Source organism: Pinus tabuliformis, chromosome 2_2, assembly GCF_031772625.1.
Source record: "Pinus tabuliformis cultivar Carrire ecotype Pingquan chromosome 2_2, CPIR1, whole genome shotgun sequence".
In the NCBI taxonomy this organism is placed as follows: Eukaryota; Viridiplantae; Streptophyta; class Pinopsida; order Pinales; family Pinaceae; genus Pinus; species Pinus tabuliformis.
In genome coordinates, this window is record NC_142300.1 from 1,145,614,193 (window position 1) to 1,145,639,652 (window position 25,460).

Genomic DNA, 25,460 nt, shown 5'->3' on the forward strand with positions numbered 1-25,460 from the left:
GCATGCTCAAGTGCAACCCAAGGAACTAGGAAAGAGACCATATGCTTTCTTTAGTCTTTCTGCATGTTTTCTTTGTTTTATCTGTTATATTTTTATACAACTCACTCAGAGAGCCCATCTGGTTTCCCACTTCTAGACATATGGCCCCTCTAGCATGGCACTTTATGAATTTTAGTTTTGTCAAATTCTCCATAAAAAAACAAAAACCAAAACCATTGCCCATCTACTCTAAAACAATTTACAACCAAAAACAAAAATAACAACCCAATCATGCATTTAAATAATATTATATTTTAATTATTCCCTAATATATCAATTTTTTTTATTAAAAAATATAAAAATACAATTAAAAACTATTATTATACTTAATGCGCTTATCATCGTATAGCATAACATATTTTTAAATTATTATTATATTTAATGTGCATATCATCCTATATCATAACATTGCTTACTGTGATATTTGATTAAAAATTCTAAAACCTATTATATTATATTATATGATATTTTAAATTATTATTATATTTAATGTGCTTATCATCTTATATCATAACCTTGCTAACTGTGATATTTGATTAAATATGCTAAAACATATTATATTATATTATATTTTAAAATTAAATAAATATTAATGCATACTTTATTTTTATTTTAAATTAAATAAATAATAAAAGTATTTGTATTTGTATTTTTTAATTATTTGATATTATATGGTAAATGGTTTTATTAATATCATTAAATATTGATATTTTTTAAATAATTAAATAATTATCAAATAGATTTTAGAATAATCAATGATGTAATTATTCAGAAATTTATTTGATAATGATATGTATCACAAAATTTTGAGATAAAAAATTAAATAATGTATTTATTTTTTTAATTAAATAATAATTTATAATTTTATTAATTACTGGGGTTTTTTTTTATCTTCTTTGTGTTTGTGTTGAGAGGATAGGATTGTCCAATGTTTGGAATGAACATTTTATTTATCGGGAAAAACCAAATAAAACATAATCACTAACTTTAATAGCATTGGCCCTTCCGTATAGGGTAGTAATTTGTGTATTCAAGCTTCCGTGATCCATAATGAATTAAGCAAAGTCTTTCGATAGAAATCACATAAAAAAAATTCATAATCATCAACTCTTTAAAAACAAATAATATAAACTTGATTATATATCATAATTAAAAATAATAATTAAATATTATAATATCACATAAACTAACACAATTTATTATTTTTTAATTATTTGATATTACTTAGTTAATAATTTTATTCATATTATTAAATATGGTTATTTTTAAATAATAAAAATAATTTATTATATATATTAAATAATTAATTTTTTTTTTTTTAAATTAAATAATATTTTTAAAATTTTATTAACTAAATGGTAAATGATTTTTTTATTTTTATTTTTTAAATCTTGATAGTGATGTTGGTAGTGATGTTGTAAGAAGTTAGGATTGTGGGTCTGGAGTATGCTTTAAAATTATTTGGCTAAGAGCTCGTCTTCTTCGAACGTAGGGAAACAAGTTAACGACCCAAGACCCAGAGGCATCTGGGACAAGTGAGCTTCCCAGAGGCATCTGGGACAAGTGAAAGCTCACCCCCTATAGACCACCAACGAGTTATTCTAGGGGCATGTTTTTCCTTGAATAAAAATGCTAAAAATGACTATCTTCAATGCTAATTTAACACAAAATTATAATAAATTTTCTCACCTGTAAAAAAAAATATACTAAAATTCTCGCCTGTTTCACATAAAGAACAAATAAAACAAAAGGCCGAACTCCTTAAAAACAAATAATATAAACTTGATTACCCATCATAATTTAAAAATAATTAAATAATTAATTATTATTATAATGTTTACAGAAAAATCTAACAATACCTTTAAACATATCACATTATATTTCTGAGATAAAACGATCCAAGCAGGTGGACCTGAATCCTCCTGTCGCCTCTTCACCCATTCGAAACCCCTTCCTCCTATTTTATTCTTCCACTGATAAATGTCAATCATCCTCACAGAATAACAACACTTCGGTTCGCGTACCGGCCGACTAAACGATGGATGTTCTCCGTCAATTTCCCAGGCCTGCTATACGCACGAGCTCTGGCATGCTCGCTTATACCTGCCAGAGGTCAGGATTTCAATTCTCGTCGAGGAAATTCAACACTGGGATGATTAGAAAATCTTTGTTCGGAGCAGTTAAATCACGTAATTCATTTCCTGGAATCCGAGCGGCTGCTACAGTCGAAGTGCTGGTACTCATTGTCCTCCTTCACTCTTTTGAAGTACTCCTGTGTATCTAAATCTAAAGCCTGTATTTTATCTTATGTCATGCTAGTGAAAATGAATATATGGAAGAGGGGTGACTGTACTCAGATTCTGTTGGCCATTGTTTGCATTGGTATAAAAAAAATTCCTGTGTTTGAAAGGTTTTTGTTGCTGAACTTTAAAGGGGCTTTTCTAAATAAAAACTCTGTCATAGATTTAAAATATGTTTTCTGATATTTATAGTTAATTTGTTTTCTTTAAGGGATTCAAATTTGAAACTGGATGATGATAATTAGTTGAGCTATTTTCTGAGTTAAAATGTTGTGTGTTGTTTAAGAGATTCAAATTTGAAACTGGTTGATGATAATTAGTTGAGCTATTTTTTTGAGTTAAAATGTTCTGTGTTGTTTAAGAGATTCAAATTTGAAACTGGTTGATGATAATTAGTTGAGCTATTTTCTTGAGTTAAATTGTTCTGGAACCTTTTCTCACAATCCAATGAGATTGCTTAGTATTTTTTTTAAGAAAAAAAAAAACGTTTTCTTTTCGTATTAACAAAAAAACAAAAAAGAGAGTACATTTTGTGAGTTTTCCTCATACAATTTTCAATTTTCTACTGATTTGTCTATGTATTCTTATCTATAATCTTCTACTTTACTCCATTATATCTGAGAGAGTGTTGGTTACAGTATTGTCCGCAAAGAGTAATTTTGCTTCAAAATTGCACAGTCCAAAAATGCGGAGTTGGATGTATCCAGAGAGCAATAACAGAGACTCTACGAAGAAGTGAAGGACCCGGAGTTCAAGAGCATAACATGTGCGAATGCAGCAAAGTAAAACTTACCTGGTTCGGAGTGAATACCGCTCTTTGAGAGAGAAGGTCTGCCACTTGGTTATGCTCTCTGTAGATGTGAGTGTAAGATATGTTCTGAAAGTTGATTGCCAATCTCCTAATACGCCTCATCTAGTTGGAAAGGATAGGGGTTGAAAGAAGTGTGGTCCCTGACCCAGTCTATGATGCTTTTGGCATTTCCGTGAATGGAGATTTGATCCAATCTTAACCATTTTGTGAGCAGTAGGACGCCCCATAATGCGATGATCTCGTCTCTGTTGTTTGTGCCCTACCCGCCCTTCCACCAGAAGTGATAGAATCTCCGTGGTTCCAGTATGATGATGACACCACACCCTTCCAGTATGATGATGACACCACACCCACAGCTCCTCTGTTGACTTGTCCCATCAAAGAAACCAATTGGATATTTCCCCTTTATATCTTTAATTGTTACCTCTCTCTTCTTTTTATGTCTTTTTATGGGACCGATCTCTGGAAAAAAAAATTGACAGTCTTCATAATAACCTCCCAAATCTCGTGCAATTTGTGTTAAAAAATTATTGAGTTTCTGCTGCGCCAAATGGACCAAATAATGTAGAAGGGCAAAGCATGAAACTTGTTTCATTTCCTAAGCCAGAAGCGGAGGCAAGGGTTCAAAGTTTGATGAGACCCATTTGTCCCAGCTGTAGGCAGTCCATAATGCCCGCCCAAACCTTCTTTGCAAATGGGCAACGCAACAAGAGGTGGTCAATCTCTTCGTTGTGGTTCCTGCAGAGGGAACAAATGCCAGAGCCTTGGAATCCCCTATGCCTCAGAATGTCCCAAGTAAGAACCCTGTTGTGTAAAGCCAACCAGCAAAAGCAAATGAGTTTGGTTGGGATCACGTATCTCCATGCAGCTTGGAACTAGATTTTGTTTTCAAAGTTTCGCTCTGTGGATGGGAGCTTGTTATATATATCCTTAACACTTGGCTTTCCTTTCTTCATGGTACCCTCCCATAGAAGTCTATATTTCCCTTCATTGATGGAAATGCCTGCGTCCAAAAGGTGAGTGAGATAGTCGTCCCATTCAATGGCACAATTGTCGTGTAAACCAAGCTCATCGGCCTTCATCCAGGATTGTTGAAAAGGTGATCCGACATTAAGCCTATTAATCTTAGCAAAATAGTGAATGCCCATGTTGTGCAAGGTGTTTATAAGATCAATTGATAAGGTGTGGATACCTTAGAAACCTTTCAATGCATCCAATCCAATCTCTACCTCTCTTCTGTCCCCCACCTCCGATATCATGAAGCCCAACATCAATTGGTTGTTTTTTGTCATGCCCCGCCAAATGTAGGAGGAAATGGTGGACCTCCTTGACCCATCCCTGATCCAAAGCATGTATGGTATTCCATGCATACATTTCTCCCTAATGAGATGTCCCCATATGTTATCTTCTGTCACCGCCCTCCACATATTCTTGATAATCAATGCTCTGTTAAATGTGTGGGTATCCAATATACCCCATCCACCCTCTTCAATCGGCCTTGCTATGACTTTCCATCTCACCAAATAGAACTTCCCCTTCAATTCCATCCCCGACCAAATGAATCTGGCCATTATAGCATCAAGCGTGTGAAAATTCTCCATGGGCAACAAAAAAAGATGCATCCAGAAGACAAAGATGTTTTGTAAGACAAATTTGATGAGGGTCAGTGTACCTCTACCTCCAATAGATAACCACCTATGAGACTTTTGAATATGTCAATCAACCAACCCCAATCCTTATTGCCATAGTTGTTGGGTTTGAGGTGAAAACCAAGGTAAGTAAATCCCTCATCGAGAGTTACAACTGTAATTCCAAAAAGTTGGCAAAACTCCCTGCACCGAGGAGCCTCTTTGTCATTGGAAATCACCAGAGACTTGGATTTGTTCATATATAACCCCGAGGTCGCACTAAAGGAATTTATGATAAAGTGTAGAACCTCCATTCCTCAAGGTTGTTCATGCCACCAAATAGCCAGTCGTCCATAAACATTAGGTGAGAAATATGGATATTTCAGGGGATCTTCATACCAAGGAACTTACCCATGGCCCTTTCAGTGCAATCCTGTGACTGAGACAGTCCATGACCAGCAGGAAGAGCAAGGACGATAAGGCACAGCCTTACCGAAGGCCCCTATAAGCCCTGAAGAAATTTGTTGGATAACCGTTAATGATCACGACGAAATTTGTTGTTTATGGTCAAGCCATGATCCAGCCAATATTAGAATGAGAAATGCCCACCTTATGTAATATCATTCTCAAAAACTCCCAATCTATGTTATCAAAAGCTTTAATCAGATCGACCCTAAGCAAGCTTGCTTTTCTTTTTCCAGTTTTCATAGAATGTATACATTCCCACGCTATAGCAATGACATCTTGGTTTTGTCTACCATCCAACAACCCCAACTGTTCTGGAGAGATATGGACGGATAAGGTCGTCTTGATCCTGGAGGCGATCAATTTGGAGATAACTTATATATAGCGTTGCACAATGAAATGGGTCTGTAATCTAAGAGGGCTTCAGTGTCCTTCTTCTTGGGAGTTAATGCAATGAATGTAGCGTTCATTGCCCCTGAAATATATCCTTTGACCCTGGATTCTTCTACAGCTGCGACTATATCATATAGCATAATTTCTTGAAAATGTATGAAGAGTTTGACCCCCCACCCGTCAGAATCAGAGTTTTCTCTTTTGTACAAGACTTGAGTAGTTCGATGAATTCGTTGGATCGACTTGGCCAATCTTTCAGGGCACTAACTAAGGAGGATCAAGCTTACCCTTAGCTGTACTACTCGACTACCCTATCGTACATGCGAGTAATCTCCTCGAGTGTTGTTCTCAGTGTACTGTAGTAGCAAGACGGTCGATGGTTTATCTAACGCGAGGTTTCAGGTGAGCCTAGGGGGCTTCCGATATACCCAGAGGGTACGTGGAAGGCAATCTGTGCGCGGTTCTATCTAATGCACTACTACTTGAAGGGGTACCCGTAGGGGTTACAAGGGAGTCCTACAACCGTCCTCTTGTATTTCCTCCATGCATGCCTCCCCAAATCCGCAGGTTTATGTGCTCAACGACAGATCCTGTGGTTTAAAGACGCTAGAACACGTCTCTAGCCTAAAAAAAAAAATCTGCCAAAAATGGAGGTACCACCGGCCCTGGAAAGTGCTCTGATACCACTTGTTATGCTCTTGACCTGCGAGAAATTCCAGAATACCAAATATGCGAAGAAATACAACCTAGAACACAGAACAAAATGAGAAAAACAACAAGTATTTTATTATTCAAAGATGAAAGCAATGTTCACTTGCCTCTTCGAGGGGGCAACCTCCAGCAGAGTAGAGCTTGATTACAAAATAAGACTCGATATTTCTCAATGGGGAGTCTCTATCCTTTATATATGATTCATACATATACTACCATGGGTCATTACCATGGTTCTCTCAATACCATCTATCTAATACCATGGCACATTTGCAACTACCTGTGGTCCCTTTCTTAAATGCGGGTCAACCATTTACAATTATTAATACGGACTTTATTGACTCTTTAACTAACTATAATTATGACTCGACATAAACAAAGGGGTTAGGGTTGGACCCTAACAATTTTCACGCATGTGAAAATCTCAGGAAGTAGAGGAATTCGATCAAAGGAATCATGGGCATTGGAGACAATCATATTCAAGATCAAAAAGGCATCGAGCAAGAGGCCTTCCACCATTTCAGCAAACTATACAAAGCATAGGAACAAAATTTTCCCTCGCAGCTAGAGTCCATTGCAAACTTTCTCCTTATGTTCAATCAGAAGGATAACATTCTATTGGCCAAGTCGATCCAACGAATTCATCGAACTACTCAAGTCTTGTACAAAAGAGAAAACTCTGATCCTGACGGGTGGGGGGTCAAACTCTTCATACATTTTCAAGAAATTATGCTATATGATATAGTCGCGGCTGTAGAAGAATCCAGGGTCAAAGGATATATTTCAGGGGCAATGAACGCTACATTCATTGCATTAACTCCCAAGAAGAAGGACACTGAAGCCCTCTTAGATTAGAGACCCATTTCATTGTGCAATGCTATATATAAGTTATCTCCAAATTGATCGCCTCCAGGATCAAGACGACCTTATCCGTCCATATCTCTCCAGAACAGCTGGGGTTCTTGGATGGTAGACAAAACCAAGATGTCATTGCTATAGCGTGGGAATGTATACATTCTATGAAAACTGGAAAAAGAAAAGCAAGCTTGCTTAGGGTCGATCTGATTAAAGCTTTTGATAACATAGATTGGGAGTTTTTGAGAATGATATTACATAAGGTGGCCATTTCTCATTCTAATATTGGCTGGATCATGGCTTGTTCATAAACAACAAATTTCGTCGTGATCATTAATGGTTATCCAACAAATTTCTTCAGGGCTTATAGGGGCCTTCGGTAAGGCTGTGCCTTATCATCCTTGCTCTTCCTGCTGGTCATGGATTGTCTCAGTCACGGGATTGCACTGAAAGGGCCACGGGTAAGTTCCTTGGTATGAAGATCCCCTGAAATATCCATATTTCTCACCTAATGTTTGTGGACGACTGGTTATTTGGTGGCATGAACAACCTTGAGGAATGGAGGTTCTACACTTGATCATAAATTCCTTTAGTGCGACCTCGGGGTTATATATGAACAAATCCAAGTCTCTGGTGATTTCCAATGACATAGAGGCTCCTCGATTAGATCTAGATATTGGGGTTCTGTCGTCGTCGCAACAATCAGATCCACCAGTTGAGGTTCTACTGCCATAGTACCACTCAGATCTAGCAATTGGGGTTCTATCGCCACTGCAGTCCAACTCACATTCAACAGTTGGGGTTTCGCAGGCAAATATGACCATTTGCGCAGTGAGGCTTGTGGCTCCTATAGTTTGGGCCCGATTTTCGCAGGACATTGGGCAGGATCAAGTTTTCTGGAATTTGGCCACTGCAGTATTGATCAGCGGGGAGTAAAACTCAGAGTCTGAGGCCTTCTCGAGATCCTTACAAGAAACTTAGCCCATAAGGTTTAGGACGACGAGCTGATCGCAGTGGTACCATTCACTTGTTAGCTTCAATTTTCGAGCGGTCCCAATTTTTTTCAAAGTGATGACAAGTGACCAAGATCTGTGTATGGTAGAAACCAGAGCTCAAGTCATGGCCAACAAGAAGATCGAGCGCCTTGAACAAAAGTTGGATTCTTTCCATAGCCTAGTGGAACAGATGCAACAATTCATGGCACAATTCAAAATGAGCACGTCGGGGTTGCATCTGGAGGCACATGGTATTAATGAAGACCTTGAAGGAGAATCTAGCCATCATATTCACTTCCATGGAAATCACCAACATTTCCACCCTCGCCCACCCAAGTTAGACAGGTATAAATTTGATGGCTCTAATGCAATAGTATGGGTAGCACAAATGGAACAATATTTCATTTTGAATGATATTCAAGATGATCAAACTAAACTCCATGTGTGAGCCCTTTACTTGGACCAAGAGAGATGGAAATGGTGGCAGTGGCATCGGAAATGCTATCCCGGGAACATAACTTGGCAGGTGTTCTCAAAATCTCTTTGTGACCGCTTTGACAAAGAATCTAATTTTTTGGGTTGTCTTACTAAGCTCCGACAGACAGGCACAGTAAAAGACTACATTGCAGCCTTTGAGACATTGGCCATCCGCACAGAAGGTCTGGGAGATGAATTCTACTTGGAATGTTTTATAAGTGGTCTCAAAGAAGCCATCCAAGCCCATGTCCGGATGCACCACCCACCTACATGGATGGATGCTTGCACAAAGGCTATCGAAGTGGAACGTGCTTTAGCTGCCCAGTCGCCTCGTCCAAATTTCATAGCCAAGGGACGCCCCACCCAGGCTCAGGGCCCTACCCAAACACTTAAGGTTCAAAAGGTGTCTCCAATAGAAATGGCTGAAAGAAGAAAACAAGGATTGTGCTACTATTGTGATGACAAATACTCCCCTAGGCATAAATGCAAGGAACCCAAATTCTTTCAAATTGATGTTACTGATCACAGCTCATCTGAGGAAGCCCCACCCCTTGAGGGACCAGAGGACGAAGTTGAGGAAACCCAGTAGGACAATGAACTCCCAGCTATGCCAGAGGAACCAATTATCTCACTACATGCTTTGGCGGGCATTTTTGCGCCCCAAACTCTCAAAATCAGAGGCTTTATTAAACATCGCCCTGTAGTAGTATTGATTGATAGTGGCAACACTCATAACTTTATCCATCAGCGAGTCGCTGAAGTTGTTCATTGTTTTGTCAGGGCAGTCTCTAATTTCCAGGTCCAAATTGCTGATGGGGGGACAATGAAATGTGAAGGCCGCTGCGAAAATATCAAACTTCAAATGGGAGACTACCACCTAAAGACCCACATGTTTGCGATTAACATGGGTGGTTGTGACATTATCTTGGGTGCTGAATGGCTTCGCACACTAGGCCCAATCACCATGGATTTCCAGGAGTTATATATGAGCTTTAAGCAGAATGACCACATGCATACCCTCTATGGACTCCAAGTAGGTGCTCCTTCTATCATTAGCTCGCATCACATGGAAAAGTTGTTGAAAAAGGGTCATCATGGAGTTATCGCCCAGTTTAATGCCATCCAGGCCATAAAGCCCACTACTCTTCATATTCATCATGAGATGCAATAGGTCTTAAATTGCCACCAGCAGGTATTTGACAAACCTAAAGAGCTTCCACCCTCTAGAGGGGAACATGATCATAGCATCACTTTGGTCCCAGGGGCACAGCTGCCGAATGTGCGCCCATATTGATATCCTTTCACCCAAAAGAATGAAATTGAAAAAATCATCAAGGAACTCCTTGAAGCCAGTGTTATTCGTCCTAGCATCAGTCCTTATTCATCACCAGTGGTCATGGTGCTCAAGAAAGATGGGGAATGGCGCATGTATCCAGACTTCAGGGCCCTCAACAAGCTCACTGTCAAAGACAAATTCCGTATCCCGGTTGTTGATGAGCTACATGGTACTCAATTCTTTACTAAGCTAGATCTTCGCTCTGGCTATCACCAAATACGCATGAAAGAAGTAGACATTCCCAAGATTGCTTTCCGAACTCATGAAGGCCATTATGAATTCTTGGTCATGCCATTTGGTCTCTGTAATGCTCCATCCACTTTTCAAAGCCTCATGAATCACCTGCTGAAACCATATCTCTGAAAATTTGTCCTCGTTTTCTTTGATGACATTCTCATCTACAACCTAACCTGGGAAAAACATCTTCAGCATGTAGACTTGCTCTTGCAACTGCTCCGGAATCACAAATTATTTGTCAAATTGTCCAAGTGCTCTTTTGGCATGGAAGAAGTCGAGTATTTGGGCCACATTGTGGGTCGTGAAGGTGTCCAGGTGGATCCCAAAAAGATACAAGCAATGCAAGATTGGCCCCAACCAAAAACCTTGAAGAGTTTGAGGGGATTCTTGGGTCTCATCGGCTACTATTGCAAATTTGTCCGCAATTATGGTCACATTGCTAGACCCCTCACTAACCTTCTCAAGAAAAATTCATTCCTCTAGACTGATGCAACACAACAACTGTTTATGGCTCTCAAACAGGCCATGTGTTCCACTCCCATATTGGCACTACCTGACTTCACCAAATCTTTTGTGATTGAATGTGATGCTTCAGGTACTGGTATTGGTGATGTCTTAATGCAGGAAGGTCGACCCTTGGCTTTCACCAGCCAACAACTGAGTGGGAAACATTTGGGACAATCTACCTATGAGAAGGAGATGATGGCCATCTTACATGCAATAGATACCTGGCGACCATACTTATTGGGGCGACATTTCCAAATCCATATAGACCATCAAAGCCTCAAATATTTTTTGGAGCAATGTCTATCCTCGCCCCAACAAAATAAATGGCTAGCCAAAATGTTGGGATATGATTATGAGATAATTTACAAGAAAGGATGTGACAATGTAGTAGCAGATGATTTATCACGCCAATTTGAGGATGAAAGCACCCTGCTATCTATCTCTCTTCCCATACCTGATTGGATTGAAGAAGCCCGCAAGGAATGGTTTTCACACCCCTTTCTCTCCCAACTCGTTAATAACTTGAGAGTAGATCCTAATTCCTCAGTCGGCTACTCTTGGAAGGATGAGATTCTTCGCTACAAGGATAGAGTAGTTATATCGCCGACATCCACCCTCAAAATGCACATTTTGGCAGAGATGCACTCATCTCCCACTGCAGGCCATGCAGGATTTCAGAAGACTTATGCTCACACTCGTCGTTATTTCTTTTGGATAGGCATGAAAACTGACATTCTTACTTTTGTAGCTGAATGTGAGGTGTGTCAATGCCACAAAGGAGAAACAATCAAGTTACCAGGCACCTTACAACCATTGCCAATCCCTGCCTCCGTTTGGACGAATGTTTCTATGGATTTCATTACTAGTCTCCCGAAGTCAGGCAACAAATCAGTCATCATGGTGGTTGTGGACAAACTTTCTAAATATGCTCATTTTTGCGCTCCACCCCACCCATTTACCCCCACTTTGGTGGCTCAAGATTTCGTGGACCAGATCTTCAAACTGCATGGCATGCCGACTCTCATTGTGTTTGATCGTGATCCGACTTTCACCAATAACTTTTGGCAAGAACTTTTCATGCTATAAGGCACCCAACTCCAACTAAGTACTTCCTATCATCCCCAAACTGATGGTCAAACTGAAGCAGTTAACAAATGTTTGAAGACATACCTAAGGTGCTTCACTTCAGAAAAGAAACATCAATGGGTACAGTGGCTACCTTTAGTTGAATGGTGGTATAATATTAACTATCATGCAACCACCAAGATGACTCCATATGAAGCAGTGTATGGCCAACTCCCACCTTCACCTATTTCTTATATCCCTAGATGCTCTAAGGTGCAAGCAGTGGATCAACTCCTACAAAACCATGCAACCATGATAACCTATGTCAAAGATAATCTCCATTAAGCTTAGAATTGAATGAAGCAACAGGCAGACCAACATTGTTCAGAGCGCACATTTCAAGAAGGGGATCAGGTATTCCTGTGGCTGCAACCATATAAGCAAACATCGCTCAAAGAAAAGGGCTGCCAAAAATTAGCTCCAAAATTCTATGGACCTTATCAAATACTTCAGCGCATTGGAGCAGTGGGCTACAAGCTGGCCTTGCCACCAACTTCAAAAATCCATCCCGTCTTCCATGTATCATGCCTCAAGAAAGTGGTGGGGAACAATTGCAGAATTCAAACCAGTCTACCTGAATTGGATGAAGAAGGTTCACTCTGGCTCCAACCTGAACAGGTCCTCGATACGCGAGAATGACATCTGCGCGGCCGCACGATCAAGGAAGTCCTCGTCAAGTGGAAAGACACCTCTCCAGAAGATGCGACCTGGGAACCAGCCACTATTCTTCAGCAGTTTCCGCAGCTTCAGCCTTGAGGACAAGGCTGCTTTTGATGGGGGAGGGCATGTTAGGGTCCAACCCTAACCCCTTTATTTATGTCGATTCATAGTTATAGTTACTTAAAGAGTCAATAAAGCCTGTATTAATAATAACATACTTGTTGTTTTTCTCATTTTATTCTGTGTTTTGGGTTGTATTTCTTCGCATATTTGGTATTCTGGAAGTGCTCGCAGGTCAAGAGCATAAAAAAAATACTTAGTATTTTTGTCGCCTGTCGTGACCCATAATGCGTGACTCTTTAGTCTCCACTTGAATTCCAGAGATACCAAAATTTTGTTCTTCTCCCCCTCCATATCCATGATAGTCCTTTTATATCAATTAGAAAAATACAAAGGGTCTTGTGGGTCATTAAAATATCCAAGGGCGGTCTCAATGTCTGCAAGAGCCTTGTTATCCACAACTTTTTTCTCCCTAATCCAATTGTGTGCCTCCTTCTTGAGATCCCTAAGTTTACCACAAAAGACCCCATCTGATCACTTGGAGGAGGGAATAGAGGACAACTCCACACCTTTGTCACTAATGTAGAAAAATCCTAGTTTTGAAGCCACAAAGAGTTAAATTTAAAGGGGAAATTGAGACTAAAGTCCCTTCCCTCCCATGAGAGAAGGATCGGCTGGTGGTCAAAAATAAAGGAAGAAATGATCTGTGACGAGACCCCCAACAGCGACCCAACCAAAGAACGACTGAGGATGAAGCGATCCAACCGCTTCAAGATGCCCTCCGAACCAGAGCAACCGTTCTCCATGTAGGTGTGATAGTGCTTGGAGCAATATCACACAAAGCGAATGAGTCGAATAAATCCTAGAAAAACTTTGATAAAGGGTCCTTAATGGCCTTATCTCCTCGGATTTCTCCACTTCCCATAATCAAATTAAGGTCCCCAGTAAGGGTTATGGATTGTAGTCTCTGAACGTCAGAGTCTCTTGTCTTTTCCCAGAAGGAGCGTCTACCCACATAGGGGCATACAAGTTGATAATGCGAAAGAAGAAGGGGGGAGCCCGTAAGATCACCAGAAAGAATGACGCCCACGTCGATACAAAAAGCTTGAAGGGAGATGTGATAAGGATTCCACATTGCGCCCAGGTCACCAAAATGACCCCTAACATCAGTGGCACAGACAAACCTGTCAGGACAGACACAGAGAAAAATAACCCAAGTGTTTTCATGAGAACATATAGTCTCTTGAATTAGAATGATTGAAGGATTGTGTAGCCGAAAACTTTTAGAAATGTCTGCTGAATTTCAAATTTTGACTTTCACCTCTTCATACAACTTATGCACAACTGCTCTCAAATGTTTAGGAACCCCAAGTTCCTCCATTCTGTGCCAAATCTTATCCCTAGGAACCGTGTCAAACACTTTTCTGAAATCAACAAAGCAACAAAAGACTTCCTCCTTTTTCTCCCAAAATTTTTCAATGATGTGCCTTAAATTTATACAACGATCAATTGTGGAATGTTTAGGTTAAAATCTGCTTGCCTTTAGAACGTTTATCTCTTTCTTTTGCCTACTTGCTGATTTTATTTTCTAGCATGCTTCCAAATAACTTTGCAAACAAAGGATTTATCATTATGGTCCTATAACTGGAGGAATTATTTACGTCGCCACTCTTGAAAAGAGGTATTGCCAGACTAGTTGTCCAATCTGTGGGGAACCCCTATTGTATGATGTTGTTGAAAATTTTTGCAATGAGAGGTGCAAGAATATTTGAGCCCCACTTTAGATACTCTTCCTGGAGTTCAGCTAAGTCTTTTGCTTTCCTAACACCCAACTTCTTGATACCCATCTCTACCTCTTGCAATTGAAGAGTTCAGTATCAGCGTTGACCAAGGGGGGAGGGTCAACCTTGGGATCCTGCTCATAGACTTATCTTGCATAGTCAAACCATTTAGAAGTTGTAATACTTTTTTCAGTTTGCATCTTTCTCGGTTGGAGCTCCTTCCAAAATAATTTGGGATTATTTTTCCCAAGAAAGATTAGTTCTTCCCTCCTTGAAATCATGAAGTCGACCTTTTTCTTTCTTAATATCTATTTGTAAGCTTTGAGCTTTATGTTATCCTTGTTTGACTCTTTCCACATTCTCCTTGCCTTTTTGCATTCCTTGTCAAACCAAGCATTAACCAGAAAGCAATTTGTTTCAGACTTCTTAATTTTTTTCTCTTTTGCACTCTATAAGTGCGCTTTGAATTAAATGTGTTAATTCATGACTATGAAGGCCATGAATTGAGATTTTCTCTTTCTCGAAGAGTCTATCTAGCATCATTTTGAAGGCATTACAATTTTTTGGAGTCAAAAGAATTCTTCCATTTGGGAGATTTTATTGAACACACTGAGTTTTTGACTCTAATTGCTTCTTTCTAGTCCAAGAGAAACTTAAATAAATTGGCTTGTGATATGATTTTAAGTCCCAAAGCTAATCTCCAATCAAAACTTCCTCCATTTTTTCACACAAACCATGCAAACAAATTACATAATCTACTACACTTGCTCCATTGTAAGCATTGCAAGTGAAATTACCGAACTTTGCCCATCTAGTCAAACTCTTACAAATGATTAAATAGAAGGCCCCACATAGAGTAAGCAATTGATCACCAAAGAGATTGCGGCCCTTGTCCTCTGAAATTCTTGCCCACTGATGATTATTCTCTTATGTAAGCCAAATAGGGTCGCAATCTTCTCTACAACAAAGAATGCTTGCTTGCTCACTTGCAATCCTAGCATTGAAATCACCCACTATAAGGACTTCACCTAGCTGAGAATATGTTGCAATATATGCTTTTAAAGTTGCAAAGGTATCTTTGTGGTCAAACCCTCTACTTTTGTAGATTTTTGAAACTTGCGACGCAAAATAACATGCTGCAATTATGATGTGATTTCTATTTTCTGATATTTTAAACCAAATGAGTTGTTTATTTGAGCCTTCTTTTTCTAACTAAATGAGATGACCTTCTTTTTCCCTCAATAATACTATGATACCCTCGTGTCCTTTGCCATTCCTTGTTGCCTTGTTCTACACTGCCATCTTCCAGTATCCTTCAAACAAAGGTGTCTTGCACCCTTCATGCCCATGTGTTTCTATGAGGCAAATTATGTCTCTATCTTCCACAATAGGCCCTAACCCAGGTCCTTGTCTCCATGGGTAACCTCTGCAGTTCTAACGAACTAATATTAAAGAAACCTAGGTATTACTTGATTGTATTTATTTTGACATGTAAGACTCACACTTGAGTCTTTGTCCTTGCTTTCCCATACTGACCTTGTTTCCTGACTTCCTGTTGAAGAGTTTGTTGCCTCTTCTTTATTACCATCTTGTTACTATGTTTTGGAAGGAGGTCCAAATTGCACTATCACAACTTTACCTTTATAAATCCATGCTCTCTTGTTGCCCTAACCTTTAACATTTCCTCCCTCCTTTCCTCCCGTTGTCTTACAATTAAATATTTTTCTAGAAAAAACGAGAACCCCTCAAGAGATGCTTCTTGCTTAGAATGATATATTTATCATGCAAGCTAGGCATGATGACTTTTATGGGCTTGGCTCTCTCACCGTTAAACTTACCCACCCTCCATGCTTGGCATATTTGTCCTTGCCATAGCAACTTGTCTTTCAAGAAGTCCCTTGCAAGGTCAAGAGTACATTCATTTTTCTCATAGTCTTTCACCCATTTAATAATTATGTTTGCTACTCTATTTTGTCTTTCCTTGCTTTCTCTATCTTGCATGTTGTCAACCCGAATGTTTATTTATCCTTCCCTATTAGCAAAATTGCTAATAACTTGAGCCTAAGTTTTGGATGCTTTTGTGGAATCTCCTTTCCTTTCTTCTCTTGCTTTCTCTTCATGGTTGTCTATTTGGGCATCCACTTCCCCTTTATCCTGGGATGGTTTTGTATTCATGACCTTTGTACTTTCCATTACAGATTTCTTTATGTTTTGCACATTTGCGTTCATGTGTTGCCATTCTGTCTTCCCTATCAGGAGAGCTTCCTGTAGCAATGCCATTTGTTCTTTCAAAACTTTATTGCTTTATGCTAAAAGTCTTATTCTCCACTGTTATTATATGATTTTTATGATCTCTTTCCTCCTCTTTAGCTTCTAAAACCTCCAACCTCCGTTTTGCATTTAACAATTCTTTCACATAAAGATCAGATGACAAAGTGAGGGGTGTGGATGTGGGACTATAGAAGGCAGAATCATCAATGAATTTTCCTCTGGGCTTGTTGTTGCCACATGCTTGCAGAGGGGACTTGTTTGAATGCTTATTGCGAAGGGCCCGTGTATTTTCGCTTTGAGATTGTTTTTCTTTGTCTGCTTCCAATTTAGACGGGCTAGTCTTTATTTTAAAATGCCCCGACACTGTTTGACATTGACCCAAACCCACTTCCCAACTTTGGTGGATGAGGCATTTTTCACTTGTCCTTAGATCATTTGTTTCCACAGGTTCTGAAATTTATTGTCCCGTTGTCATGTTTGAATGCATTTCTAACTGATACGATTCTTTGATGCTTGAAACAATGAATTTTAAAATTTTCCCAAAAAAATAATAATCTGAATGCACAAGCTTGGCAGTAAATTTGGCACTACATTTAATGATGTTGATTAACGGCCTAGTTCCTTGACTGTGGCTGACCCTCAATGGGGTTTCAATTAAACACAGACTGGATGCAAACTGTGAAACCAAAGCCGATTCCCTCAATGGGACTTGTGTTTCGAGCGGAGGTCATCTCGAAAACAAATGAATAGTGGTGGAGAAAACCGCAGCTGCTGCACCTATATTTGACGTGCAAAATCCGTATGAAATTCGAAATTCGTCGAATTCAAAATTTAGACGATCAAATTCTAAACAAATTCGTTCAAAATCGTGAGGGTTTTTGCCATGATTTAAAAGACTCTTCAAATCTCTCTGCGCTTGTGTATGAACTGCGATAAATAAATGCCTCCGATGAATGTATGAACTCCAAAAATATATATATATATTAAAATCTTTTACCTAACACATATATTGAAATATTTAATTTATAATTTACATTAATTTTTTTTCATTAATATATATTAAATATTACATATTAATTTTATATTAAAAAATAAATAAATGACATATTTATTTGACATTAATTTTTTTAAATATTTTATTTATTTCATAATAATAATTTTAAAAATATTTTATTTATAATTAACTTATAAATTTATAATGATTAAAATATTTTTTATTTAAATATATAAGCATAAAATAAATTACATCCATATCAGACCTAACCCAAGCTCGTGACCTCTCAACTAGGAAAGTGCTTAGTAATTTTTTTTTTTTTTTTTCAATGTGGTTCACCGACACTCAATGAGTGGCAGTTCCACCCGAAGGGATTGCCAGTCGACCATATCAGCCCTAACCCCAAGCTCGTGACCTCCCAACTAGGAAAGTGCTTAGCAACGGGAACTCAACCATTTGAGCTATCCCTTGAGACTATATCCATAATATTTTTACATATCAAGTCCATAATAAATAACCTTAAAAACCATAACAAATTATATCCGTAACAAGTCCATGATAGATAACTTACAAAACCATAACAAATTATTTGCCATAACATTTCAACAATACCATTAAACATATTAAATCTCCCAGACAAAACAATCCAAGTGGGTTGCCAAGAATCTTTGCATTAATTCGAAGCCCCTTTCGTGTATTTTATTATTATGATAAATGCCAATCATTCTCGTGAATAAGAACACTGTACCGACCTGAAAACGATGGAAATTTCCGTCAATTTCCCAGAACGACGGATATTCTCAGTCAGTTTCCCAGGCCTGCTACGTACACGGGGTTCGGCAGGCTCGTCAATCCCGGCGGGAAGTCAGGATTTCAATTCTCGCCAAGGAAATTGGACGTTGGGATTATTAGAAAATCTTCGTTCGAAGCAGTTAAATCGCGCGATCCAGTTGTTACAATCGAACAGCCGGTATTCATTATTCTAGTTCACTCTTAAATCCCGTGTATGTACAGTCTTGTAATTTCTGTTTTGATATATTAATTAAAATAAATATATGGATAAAGAAAAGAATTGGGTGTTTCCATTCTGTTGTTAAAATGGTTTCATGATGAATACATTTGATAACAACGTTGGCAAGCAATCGAAATACAAGGATTTAAATATATTAACATTAGAAGGAGAGCCGCGTGATCCAAGAGTACCAGGAATGGATAAGTTTTGAAGGGAATGTTCTATGGAGTAGATTCCAGGGTAGTAGGAGCCAAAACGTGGGAGTGACTCTGCTACCACGCTGCGACTTTGAAGCTTTAAGCCGAGAGCTGCCGAGAGCTGCCGAGCTGGAGAGCACCAGCATGCATCATTTAGGTAACTTTTTCAGTCTCCATCCGCTTTTCTCTCTGATTTCATAGGTTTATCTCTCTTCTTTTACGCGCTGGATGGGGACTAGTGGAGCTTTTGCGCCATCATTGGTTGATGGGTGGTTTTCCTCTGAGACGTGTCCCTCCCTGTTTTGACTTCCCCATTCCACTTGGTGAACGTGTTATGCTTTGGAGACGAATTGCTGCATGCATGTCTTGGACGTGGCTAGATCTGCCTCTTACACTCTCTGAGCCTACGCTAGGCATATCTCATTTCCCTATAAGTCTCCCTCGCCTGACTCTTCCCAACTCTTGGATGCTGGTGGTGGTTTTGGCTCCTTACTTGGCCAACTCCTGGAAGGGAGAGTGATAGCATAGCTGCGACTCCTCTCCCTTATTTTCTCTATACAGCTCCTTAACTCTCCTTCTGGCGATAGTCCTTTCTTTCCGTTAGCTGCTTGTCTTACATGAAAATTCCAGATTTTTCGGTTTATGACGCTACAATTCTATCGACCCATGGTGCTCTCCACTCGGTAACGATCGAGGTATAGGTCAGTCGTCTATGTACATGTCTTTTTTTCTATGTATAAGAATTTGTAAGCTCTCAAATGGTATAAGAATAGGACTCTGTCTTATCTGGTTTTAAGCTCTATCTCTGGACTCCTAAGAAGGGTATATCTACGAAATTCTGTTAAATCTTTTTTTTCACAAATATATTTTGGGGTCGAGATTTACAGGCTGGTGGGGGACAATCATAAAATTCCTCAAAAAATTCTTCATCATTACCAAACCATGCTCTGACTTTAGACTCAGGATAGGTCCTTGCTGGTGTGTATATGAGATATACTGTTGCTGTATCATCTGCCCAAATTCCTGAGGCATATTTAGCATAGGGATCTTTTGCTTGAGTTTTTTTTCTGGTGCCGGATAATTTGAATTTTCAGTCGCTGGTGATCGGGTGACTATCTTTAATGGTGGTCCTTTTCTTAGATTAATGCTCGCAGCCACTTCCCTTTTCCCTTGGATTTTTGATGGTTCATTCATATCTATCAGTCAGGCGGGAAGTTTCTGGTGTCATATGAGTTTCGTCTCTGGCCGTCATTCCTCAAATTCTCCATCCAAACCCTTCATTTTCCGGACGATATTGTACTTCTCTCTAGACTAATCTGGCTCCCGCTCCACTTTTTAAACATGCCTTGAGGTACTTCATCTGACGGTCTATCTCTCGGGATTTAGTTTCGGTCCTTGTGATCTCTGAAGCTACCCTTCTGCATGGACTTTCCATTTGACAACTCTGCTGCTTTGGCTTTGGTGCGGGCCACTTTAGACGCGGAAAAAGTCCATGTCAGCCAGTCTGCTAATGTTGCATGGACTGCCACGTTGCTTTCGGACATCATTCCTTCTACACAGAAGGACTTGTCTCCCAAGGGTGGCGACTCTGTTTCTTGGCCTAAAAACAAGAATAAACGGCCGGTTAAAACTTCTCCCCCGCCTGACGCCATTAACTTGGACGACCCTCTATTATTTGACAGAATATCGAGTTTGCAAAAGAGAGCCTTAGTGGGTCGATAGCATTTTCCATCAATGGAGGAGTCTCATTTTAGAACCTGGATTGCGGCTAAATCCCCCTACTTGGATATTCCCCTACCATCGTAAGGCTTATGAATAATTGGTATAGTTTCCACTTCCTCCGGCATCGGGATCTAGAGATCATCTTCTCCAAACCTTGGGTCCGGGAACGAAGCTTCCTTGCTCTTCACAGGTGGTATATAGGATTTAATCCTCTCAGGTGCACTCCACAAAACAATTACATTTGGCTAAAGTTGCCTAGTTTGCCCATCGAGCTATGGAACAAAGAGTCTATGGAAAAAATCGGCAGCGCTGTCGGAAGATTCATTTATGTTGATCCTGGATGTATTGGCGCAAAGGATAAACGCGTTGCCTGGGTCCTTATCGAGAAGGGGTTTAGGGGTGGATTTCCTGAATCTATAGATTTAAATTGGGAAATGTCAAATGCCCACCAGCATTTAGATTATTGGGGAGTACCTTTTAGGTGCTTGGCGTGTCACAGGACTGGCCACCTCCTCCCTTAGTGTCCCCGCAGATATGCTGTTAGACATAAACATAAGAATATTACAGAGAAAAAAGCTGGTAATCCAAATGCAAGTGAATATATGGCACAGACTCTCAATGCTGACCCTCTCTGGTATTCCTTTAATACGAAATCTCAGCCCTCTCCAAAAATATGTCCGTCCAAAGATAGATCATTCGGCCACTTGCGTTCTCGTTCGTTATCTGCTGGACCGCATGGGCGGGTTAATGGACCGGATGAATGCTGTCCCTGGTCAGCTTTTACGCCCAAGTATTCTCCTCGGCCTTACATTGACCCGCCCTCTCCCATGCTGGGGTTCCCAATACCTTCCCCTCCTCACGAACCTTCCCCTGATGTTGCCTTTCCCATCCCTCAGCTGATCGATAATCCGTCCATGGCTGGTCCATCCCATTCCATTCAATATATATCATCATCTCCTCCCTCCCCTGTCGTAAATCCCTCCCTCCCCACTCGGAATCCTTCTCCTGCTCGGTCCTTTAGGACTGATCACAAAGGGAAGGTTGTGTGCGAGTCTTTCACCCCATATAACTCCCCGGGGTCTACTGATACAAATTCATTTGACTGTGACATTGAACAGTTGCTACAAAAGGCATCATTAAACCTGAAACCCCTCATCATTCATAAACCTGATCGCTCCCCTTCCCCTGTGATTAGCCCCAGATTGGCTGGAAACATTACGGTTCGCCGCAAAGATAAGAGAGGAAGTAGACACTTCCGCGGGAGGAAGTAGACACTTCCGCGGGAGGAAGGGTAGAATGGACATGTCTTCCAAGGATCTAAATCTGATTGATATTCCTGTTACAGAAATCACCTCAGACGAGTTTTTTGCAAAAGGGCCTCTTAGAGCTTGCCAGCCATCTGATGTTCGCAATGAATAACATCCTGTCTATGAACATACGGGGCCTTGGAGCGGACTCAAAGTTTATAGCTCTGAAGGACCTCTTTCGATCCACAAAGTCCAGGTTGCTCTTGATTCAGGAAACAAAGCATGACTGTACACAAACCATCTTATGCTTCAGAAGGATGCTCCCTACTTGGCACATGGTGGCCACCGATGCTGTAGGATTATCGGGAGGTTTAGCTGTACTGTGGGACCCTAAATGGATTAAAGCGGTGACCTTTCAATGTTTTGCTGGCATTCTTATTTTAGCCTATTTTCTTGGTTGTCCTGATCCTGTGCACATTTTAAATATTTATGCTCCATATAGACATCGTTATCCATTTTGGGAAAAATTTCTAGCATCTGAAATCCTTGATATTGATTCATTAATGATTGGGGGCGATTTTAATAGCACATTGTGTAATGATGAGATTTGGGGCAATGGCAGGAAAATTGACCCGATTGGCCGCATGATCCGGAACGCCATCATCCAAAATAATTTCATAGACATACAACCGATATGTCGAGGGCCTACTTGGGACAATGGGCGGTCAAATGACTCTTTCTTGGCCAAAAGATTTGACAGATATATCCTCCATGGAAAGCTGATCGATAGATTTGGTTTTCCTTTGATGAAAATCATACCTGTGCACATTTTAGATCACCGCCCAATTTATATTCAATGGAATAATATTGGATGCAAATTTGGTTACCCTTTCAAATTCAACCGAACGTGGCTCTCTGATGAACTCTTCAACCAGTTCATAAAGGAGACGTGGCAGCAATATACAGGTCCGGCATAGCACCAGACACAGGATTTCATTAACCGTATGGCATATCTACGTAGCAAAGTAAAAAATGGCAAAGGGAGAAAACGGATTTCAATAGAAAAGAGCTGAAAGAAATAGATAAAGAATTGCAATTCTTATCCACACGCTTCAAAAGCGTTTCCATAACTTCATATATTCGGAAGCAAATATGGAATCTTGAAAAAAAGAAGCAGAAAATTTTAGCAGAGGAGGAATCCACTTGGCGTCTCAAGAGTCGTGCCATATGGCTCAGGGAAGGTGACAAAAACACCAAGTTTTTTCACAGATTTGCTAACAAGCGGAGGCAGTTAAACATGATTTGGGAAATAAAGGATGAAGCTGGTAAATCATTTTTTACCCAGGAGGATATATCCCAGGAAGTTGTCAAATTTTTCCAAAAGGCCTACAGCAGAGAAATAGGCAGTCACATTGAAGATATCCTATGGGGCATCGAACTGTACCCTTCTATGTTTGATGAAAACCAAAACGCTGCCCTTTTTTCTGAAGTCACTGTGGATGAATTATTGGCGACAATGAAATCCTTCCAGAAAGACAAATGCCCGGGGTCGGACGGTTGGTCTATCGACTTCTTTATCCATTTTTTTTTGACTTGTTTAAGGACGACATTCTAAATATGGTCGAGGAATCAAGAATAAATGGTTATATCAATCATCGAATAACCTCCACTTATATAGCTCTGATTCCTAAAAAGAAACTTTCTACATCCTTTTCCGATTATCAACCAATTTCTTTATGCAATGTTCTATACAAGACGATCTCTAAAATCATTGCTATTCGAGTAAGGAATGTTTTATCTCTGCATCTTTCTCCTGAACAACACGGATTTCTCAAGGATAGGAATATCATGGACGCAGTGGCCCTCACTCAAGAATCCTTACATTCTATACATTCTAGGAAATTGGATGCTGCTTTATTAAAAATTGATCTAAAAAAGGCGTATGATAGTGTGGACTGGGGTTTTATCCGATGTCTTCTAGCCAGGATTGGTCTTAATTATAGGTGCTCCAGGTGGATCATGGCGTGTGTGGAGGAGGTAAATTATGCTGTATTGATAAATGGAATCCCCACTCCTTTTTTTAAAGCAGCCAGGGGGCTTAGGCAAGGATGCTCCTTGTCTCCACTCCTATTCATTCTAGTAATGGATTCTCTCAGCCTCCATATCAAGAGGGCGATTCAGCAAAATTTCTGCTGGCCCCTTCCAATATGTAGAGGGATATACATATCCCACAACTTTTTTGTTGATGACATTCTCATAACTGCAATCCTGTGCAGAGCATCCTGGATTTGCATTTATGAAATATTGGGAAGATTCAAAAGCGCTACAGGCATGAATATTAATGAGGGGAAATCAGCCTTTCATGTTGAAGACATAAATGGGAATCTGATTCAATTCCTTTCTCAGCTTTTCAAAATCCAAGCTATTCCTCTCCTTAATGGGCTCAAATATTTGTGATTTAATCTGAAATCAGTAGGTTATCGGGTGGTGGATTGGTCTTGGATTGCAGATCGTTTTTACAAGAAAATTGCGGCATGGGAATATTTGTACTTATCTAAAGGAGGACGCATGATCCTGACACAAGCTGTTCTTGTTCAGACAATGGTCTATTGGGCGCATCTGTTCTATATCCCATCTGCTGTAATTAAAAACTTGAACAAGATGATTGCCAATTTTATTTGGGGATGCGACAAAGACCAATTTAAATTCCACCTAACCAAGCTATCTGTGCTGGCGCGCCCAAAACATATGGGAGGATGGGGCATTTTAGATTTAGCGCATTTCAGGAAAGCACTACTGTGCAAATCCATGTGGAAGGCAATTATGGGCGACTCATTGTGGAGCTTGGCCATTCATGCTAAATACATGGACAACAAGGACATGTCTTACTGGATTAGGGAAAATCAAATTGGGTCATCTCTTGGATCTGTTATTTGGAGAGGCTTCAGGAAATTGGAACCATTTTTTAGACAGAATCTTATTTGGAAATTTCAGATGGGAGCAAAGATTATGGTAGGAAAGGACGAATTTGCTAGAGGGGTTGGGAAAATTCTTGTATCCCCTCGACTGATGAGAGCGCTCCACAACAGGGGGATCTTCTACTGGGCCAGCGCCATTTGGAAATGGGAAGGAGCCATTCCCATATGGAAAATAACGACTGAACTGCAGCTTCGAGATGACATGGAGGCTCAATGGCATTCTATTTTATCCTCGTTGCACGCCCACGGAATTTTTCGCTCTGAGGATAAAGACTCTCTCATATGGAAAGGTCTGGATGGCTCCTCGACAGTGAAGGTAATATATATATATATATATATATATATATATATATATATATATATATATATATATATATATATATGCAGTTTCTTATCTTTGAGGCAGATTATTCCGGAGATATTTTTCCCCGTACATTTTGGAAATCAGGATGCCCCTCAAAGATCATTATCTTCGCATGGCTGGTATTTCACAATAGGAATCTCACTTGGGAAAATTTACAAAAACGGAATTGGCACGGGCCGGCCATCTGTCCCCTTTGCAGGGTAAACATTGAAAATAATTTACACCTATTCCTCACTTGCCCACAGGTGCAACCTATCTGGCAGAATCTTGCCGCTCACTTTGGACTCTCCCTCTG

At 39.8% G+C, this 25,460-nt stretch overlaps 1 protein-coding gene across 1 annotated transcript in view; it reads left to right on the forward strand.

Moving 5' to 3' along the window:
- The first annotated feature begins 1,916 nt into the window (after positions 1-1,916).
- LOC149197451 (putative methyltransferase At2g41040, chloroplastic) overlaps positions 1,917-25,460 on the forward strand; it is a 180,353-nt gene continuing 156,809 nt past the window's right edge. The window contains exon 1 of the mRNA XM_089405840.1: positions 1,917-2,275. Within this exon, the coding sequence (XP_089261966.1) occupies positions 2,078-2,275 (198 nt within the window). The 5' untranslated portion in view covers positions 1,917-2,077. The remainder of the gene's footprint in view (positions 2,276-25,460) is intronic.